General features: G+C 40.9%; 1 protein-coding gene across 1 annotated transcript; it reads left to right on the forward strand.

Moving 5' to 3' along the window:
* The first annotated feature begins 505 nt into the window (after nucleotides 1-505).
* Nucleotides 506-2,422, forward strand: LOC149065062 (zinc finger BED domain-containing protein 4-like). The gene has a single exon (XM_089254280.1). The coding sequence runs from the start codon at nucleotides 506-508 to the stop codon at nucleotides 2,420-2,422; it is 1,917 nt and encodes a 638-aa protein (XP_089110406.1).
* The last annotated feature ends 4,755 nt before the right edge of the window (nucleotides 2,423-7,177 follow it).

Consider the following 7,177-nt stretch of genomic DNA (forward strand, 5'->3'; position numbering starts at 1 on the left):
AGAATTAAAATTAAAGCAAAAAGAACCAATAATAAATGTTTATGATAAGTACTTTTTTCTGTTTTCTGTTCACCTTCCAAATTCAATATTAGAGCCATCCATTCCTAATGGTTACTTATTGGTAGTGCCGTCTACTGTATGTATGGGTTCACCCGTTGACGGTTCGGGGGGCTAATGATTACGAGACCTGATATAAATTTCAGCGATCAAGCATATATAAATTAATAATAACATATTTCTAGTCAATGGGGAGGGGAGCGGGAGGGTCAGAAAAACAACTTTGCTCGGGGCCTATGACAGCGAGCTGGATTTGCGAAATAAAACTAAATGTCCGCTGAAATCACAGGAACAGGTAAAAATTTAAATACCCATTTTTTCACAGACACGAAACATTCAAAATTCAGATAATCATTGAGTTTTCGAAATGTTTTTTTTTTTTTTTTTGAAGTTTCACATAAAATAATCCCATTCCCTTTCTTCTTATTTCACTGTTGTTTTAGACGAGATGTCGTCCGTACGAAAGGCTAGCGACATTTGGTATCACTTCACAAGAGAGGATGGGAAAGCAAAATGCCGTTATTGCAAAAGAATAATTGCCGTGTCAAACGCATCAACCGGAAATCTGAGGAGACATTTGAAGCTGAGGCATCTAACCGTTTCTCTCGATAGGGCAAATCCAGCTATTTCCAAAACATCATGGCAGACGATTCCCGATGAAGCTGCAGCTACTTCCAGTGTTCAAGAAGCAGCAGGTTGTGGTGCATCCGCAACTGAGGCAACCAGCTCACTAAACTCACAAGAACTTGCATCTTCATCATCTTCTATGCCTAGAAGTCAACAAACACTAACCAGGTTTATGGATATCACCAGACCCATCCCGGCAGATAAGAGCCGATTAATAGATTCGCAACTACTAAAAATGATTTGCAAGGAGTACCAGCCGTTTTCCCTGGTAGAGGACGAGGAATTCAAAAAATTCGTTAATCTGCTCTGCCCAATGTATGCATTGCCTAGCAGGAAAACTTTATCGAACGCTTTATTGCCAACATTGTACAACGACCTTTTAGAAAGAGTCGAACACGAACTAAAACAGGCAAAAGCGGTATGTTTGACATCTGACGGTTGGACGAGCCCAAACAATGTGAGCTTTTTTGCGGTAACTGCTCATTTTATTAATGAAGCCGCATGTTTAAAGTCCTACCTGTTGGAGTGCAATGAATTTGAAACAAACCATTCCGCACAAAACATTTCGACATGGATAGGACATTTAACCAAAAAGTTTGACATTGACCTTAAAGTAGCTGCAATAGTTACCGATAATGCCGCAAACATGAAAGCTGCAGCCACTTTACTGAATTTGCGGCACGTATCGTGTTTTGCCCACTCCTTAAATCTTGTGGTACAGAACGCGGTCGCTAAATCAATACAAAAGACCGTGGACAAAGTGAAGCAAACAGTGCAATATTTCAAAAAAAGTCCACAATCGTTATCTAAACTGTATGATATGCAGGATAGTCTTAAAAAAAAACGCATTAAACTCAAACAGGACGTACCCACTCGATGGAATTCCACGTTTGACATGCTTGAGCGTTTTTATGTTAATAAGGAACCTATTGTGTCCACGATGGCCCTATTAGGGTCTAAAATTGGAGTGGCTTTCAGTGAAGGAGACTGGGACACAATGAAATATAGTATAGAACTTCTAAAGCCATTCAACGAAGTAACGGTTGAAATATCGGCCGAAAAAAATGTGACACTGTCCAAAACTATTATTTTGGGACGTATTTTGGCCAGACTGACCCGTACGTACATGGAGAAACATCCAAGGGTCGACGAGGATGTTAAACGGCTGGCACTAGAACTTCTTGAGGGCTTAAATACGCGTATCAGGAACAAAGAGCAAAATGAACTCGTTACACAGGCAGTTTTGTTGGACCCTAGGTTCAAAAAAGAGGGCTTTCCGGATGGGAGTAGTTACAAATATGCTTACCAAGGTCTAGTTGGAAAGATGAGAGCAATCATTTCCAAACAGCAGAACTCTCAGCCGGAAACGGCCCATTCCCTAGTCTCGTCTACCGTCATCCAAACAGGCTCAGTTTGGCAGGAGTTTGACGAAGCAGTGACTAAAGTACGAACTAAACACGACCCATCAGCTGCTGCAATTGTCGAACTCGACAAATATATGGCAGAACCTTATCTTGCACGAACAAGTGACCCAATAGTTTGGTGGAATTCAAAAAAAACCGTTTATCCCATTTTGTATGAAATGGTGTTAAAAAGGCTCTGCATTCCTGCTACTTCCGTGCCCTGCGAAAGAATATTTTCGAAAGCAGGACAAATTTGCACGGAAAAAAGAAACCGTCTATCGTCCAAAAACATTTCAGCAATTTTATTTCTGAATCAGAACTGCGAATTGTTATAAAGACAGTTCTATGTGTATATTGCTACCAAACCCATTTTTACGAATTTCAACAAATTGAACATTACCTTTTCCGAATTTGCAAGTTTGGTTTAATGTGAATGTGTTATGTCACGTGTTATTTTAATTCAATTATCTGATTTTATCTGTATCCGATGTCTCGAATGAGAATAGTTTAAACTGCTCGGCTAATAGATCCTGGTCATAAGCGGAGATAGACTTGGAAGTCTGGAGGGGGGGGGGGGTGATTCATCTATACATATATGCATTAGATCAGTCGACTTCTCCTTTGATGCTGGAGGTACCTCCGCCCAAGGTCGTGGTCAGAAATAACCATATCCCGACGTGTCTCAAAGCAGAATTTCTTGCTTTGTCCTGCAGCAAGCCCTCTGCTGACTGGAAATTTTCTGCGGTAAATCCCGTAGAAGTGTTGTCCGCATTTTCTCCTAAAATTCTTACATATCGTTCCGCGGTAGCACCAATTGATCTGCGACGTAAGTCGAGAATTTCAGCATATTCTGCTTTGGGGGCCAACATGGGGGGGGGGGGGAGAATACAGTTTACAAACAAAAAAAGTATGTGCAACATGGTTTAGCATATCACAAATTGAATTCCATTGAGTGAGTGCGTGCTGTTAGCGTTTAATGTTTTATATTATTAAAATTTTCTCATGTTCATGTGTTAATTTAAGCAAATTATCATATTTGTATCCAATGTATCGAACGAAAACATGTACAACTTCTGGGCTGATAGGGCGTGGTCCGAAAAATCGACGTCGTGACAAGGGTAGAAAACACAACCAAAAATTTTCAAATTGATTATAAAATATCAGCAATAGTAACTGGTAAAGCTGCAAACATTGAATCTGCTGCCACTTCATTGAATTTGCGGCACATTTCTTGTTTTGTCTACTCGTTAAATCTTGTCGTCGCTAAGTCAATACAGGAGACCAGCGATAAAGTGAAAAAAAAAGTTTAGTGTCCAATCACGATACCCATCCCCGCAAATAAGGGCAGATTATTAGATTCGCAAGTTCTAAACATGACTTGTACGGAGAACCAGCCGTTTCCCAGGCGGAAGATGAGGAATTCAAAATTTGTTAAATCTGTTCTGTCCAACTTAGATATTACCAAGCAGGAAAACTTTATCCAATTCTTTGTTGCCAGCATTGTGTAACGTGTTTTTAAAAAGAGTCGAACACGAGCTGAAACAGGCTAAAGCGGTCAGCCTGACATCCGACGGTTGAACGAGTCTAAATGTGAGCTTTTTTGTGGTAACCGCTCATTCCATAAATGAAGCCCCCCCCCCCCCCATGTTTGAAGTCTAATCCACTGGAATGTAATGAGTTTAAGCAAATCATTCCTCACAAAATATCTCGGCGTGGGTAAGGCACGTAACCAAATAATTTAAAATTGACTGTAAAGTATCTGCAATAGTAACCGATAATGCCGCAAACATGAAAGCTGCAGCCACTTTACTGAATTTGCGGCACGTATCGTGTTTTGCCCACTCCTTAAATCTTGTGGTCCAGAACGTGGTCGTTAAATCAATGCAAAAGACCGTGAACAAAGTGAAGCAAACAGTGCAATATTTTAAAAAGAGTCCACAATCGTTATCTAAACTGCATGATATTCAGGTTAATCTCAAGAAAGTGCAGCAGTGCCCATTCGGCTGCGGTGCTTAGAAGCACACTAACGTTTTTGCAAGTTGTTGAATTCTGATGAGTGAGCACAAAAATACTGTTTCAGTTTGATATTTTATTACTTTACAATTTTCCCAAATAGTGAAATATTGAAGTAGAAATGAAAATGTGCAATTTGGCTGTTAGACCACTCCACGAGCGAAATATCAATGGGAAAAAAAGAACAGACAAAATTAATTTCAACACATGTTTTAAAGCGCTGAGCGTAAGGGTGAACTTAATGTTTAATATGTGCTGAGAGTACGCGTAAACTGAATGTTTGATAGGTGCTGAGCATCACCCCAAACCCCCCAGCAATATTTATTCTATCTCTGTGATTCCTAAATTTCTACCCAAATATTGGGTTTTGAACACCCCTCCCCAACCACTATTTACTGCTCCCGACATTTCCTATTATTTTACGCCTATGATGATGTCGTACTGACTTAAATTCTTCACGGTTGTAATCGCAACAAAATGTATAATGCATAACATGATTCTATTCCGAACACATTATTCGACCTCACCTGGTAATGCATAATTTCTCAAATTATAATATTTTGTTTCGAAATTCATGGGTACATTTTTTTCAAGTGAGCCAGATTAGTTCGCAAGCAGGGGTTTGTTCCTCCATGTATTTCATTTCATTTTTATGTATTTTTTATTTATGAATTATGTGAAAAAAGTTTGCCGATTGCCCACAACTTCTGTAAATAAATGTATAGAAAAAAAAGGCTATGGAGTGTGTCTGTGTTGTGTTTTCGTTGGTGTTCACATTTTTCTAATGATTGACCAATTTTTCATGTACCAAAACAAGACTCAACTTGAAAGATAGAATTGCCGAAAATATCAAAAAAGTAATAATAATAATGCAGCATAGTATGCCTATTACCTTGTTTTTAACAATGGCTTTCTGCACATTTTATGTCAGTTACGTGGTTTTCAATACGGTTTTCTCACGGTCGTTATTGATTTTAAAATTATTATTATTATATATTTTAAAAATGATAGCATGATATATTAGGAATTATAAAGGCGTGGTTCGTTAAAAACTTTGGCTATTCTAACTTTCCAGGATGTCTGTACTCGTTAACAGGGCCGGCCGTCTTAAGAGCTTCATGGGCCCCTGGGTTTTCTGAGGCCCAACATAATTAAGGATCTCTGGGCAAACGCCCCTCTCGTCAATGCAGAAATCGGCCCAGACTAAAAGATGTTTCAGACACGAATTATACGTATTCATCAAATGGACTTCAAATCTGGGAGATTGGAGGTATGAAAAGATTGGGGGAAAAAAGGGTGTCAAAAACCATAAATCTGTCTGTCATCATGAACCCCCCCCCTCCTGTAGCAAGCCCCCCGACCGGGACTTTTCAAGGCCCCCCCCCCTTCTAGTTAATTTATAGTGTTAGAAAGTAGAAAACTAAGAATCAGGGCCGTAACTATGATTTCTGCCGTCCGGGACAAACATCATTTTCGCTGCCCTACAACGATTTATAATGATAAAATTCGACTAGCTTGTAATGGTGTTCTTTGTACCCACCTAAAACTACTGCCCCCTAAATTCTGCCGCCCGGGACCGTCACCCTCCACCCTGCCCCCCCCCCCAGTTACGGTCCTGGTAAGAATAACTGCGAACTCAGCCCTCCCCCAGTGTGGGAGTATCGCTCTGATTTCAAATATTTATTAAACTGATAAGTGACTGCTCATGAGCGGAATACGAACTTTTCGCTCATATTGCAGGCTTTTTTCGGCTACAAATGAACCGTGACAAGCCGAGAGCCGCAGAAATGAAAGTGAACCGTTTCCCATTGAAACGCTTCTTGTAATTGGTCAGAAATGAGCCGTGAATCGCTTCTTTTTTCGCTTGTGTTGCCTGCTTCTATTGGCTACAAATGAACCGTGAAGAGCCGTGAGCCGTAGAAATTCAAGTGAACCGTTGCCTGTTAACACGCCTCCTGTAATTGGTCGAAAATGAGCCGTGAATCGCTTCTTTTTTCGCTTGTGTTGCCTGCTCCTATTGGCTACAAATGAACCGTGATGAGCCGCGAGCCGCAGAAATTCAAGTGAGCCGTGTCTTTTTAAAAGGCCTCCGGGAGCCGCTTCGCTTGCCACTGTTCTGCGGAACTTAACTAGTCTCTTCCCAAGTCCCCACCCTCCCTTCTAAGAAGGGGTTGGCCACGCTTTCTTTTTTCCTCCTTTTGCAAGGTTTTTTTTTGCACAAAAGGCTTTTACAATGCCCCTTTCGCTGCGTTCTTTTTTATTTACTATTATTTTTTGCTCTTTTACCTCGGATTGAATGCATCTCTTGAAGGGAAAGGAATCTCATTCTCGGTGTTAGTATTATTGTTATTTGGTCTACTCACCAGTGCAGCCTTACGCATGGGCACGTCCGCGGGGAGGGGAGGTGCAGAAGAGGCAGACCTCCTGAAAATAAGATGTTCAAATTTCCAAGATTCGGAGTACTTTGAATTGATAGGCAGTAATTTTTAGCCAGATAGAGAAGAGCCGCAACTAAAGGGGGGGGGGGAGTACACGGGTCTGGGGCTCGGGCGCTGGACTAGTGGGGGAGGCGAATGCACCTTTTAACTGCTCCTTCTACATTATACGGGGCACAGAAATGCAAGTTTGTTCCGGCTCAAAAAGTATCTAGGTGCATTGCGTATCCTTGGATTGGGGGGGGGGGGTGCTCTCATTACGGCTGTGCTCTTCAGCTCGGATTTGTTGCTCCTCCTAGAGATGACAGAAATCGTTTTCCCTGATTTTTCTTTTCTTGACCAGTACACATTTTTTTTAGCTCTTCAACGTCGGATTTGGCTTCCAGCAAAAATCATTTTCCCCAATTGTTTTTTTGGTCAATAAATCTTTTCTGCCCTATCGTGACAAATTTGCCCCAACCCCTTCCTACAGTGGACGGAAATCATGTCCCCTAATTTTTTTCGACTTTTCACTTCAGATTTGATGCCTTTCCTACGAGTAGACAAATCATTAGCCCTAATTTTTTTTTGGTCAATAATATTTGTTTTTGCCCTCTCATCATAGATTTAGTACCCCACCTAGAGCGGACAAACACCATTTCT

The sequence above is a fragment of the Pholcus phalangioides genome, unplaced genomic scaffold (genome assembly GCF_987345545.1).
Source record: "Pholcus phalangioides strain wild (caught in Gottingen) unplaced genomic scaffold, Ppha-v1.0 ptg000041l_1, whole genome shotgun sequence".
In the NCBI taxonomy this organism is placed as follows: domain Eukaryota; kingdom Metazoa; phylum Arthropoda; class Arachnida; order Araneae; family Pholcidae; genus Pholcus; species Pholcus phalangioides.

Coding starts and splice junctions, on each gene's coding strand:
- LOC149065062 (XM_089254280.1), top strand. CDS start 506: ATGTCGTCCGTACGAAAGGCTAGCGACATTTGGTATCACTTCACAAGA.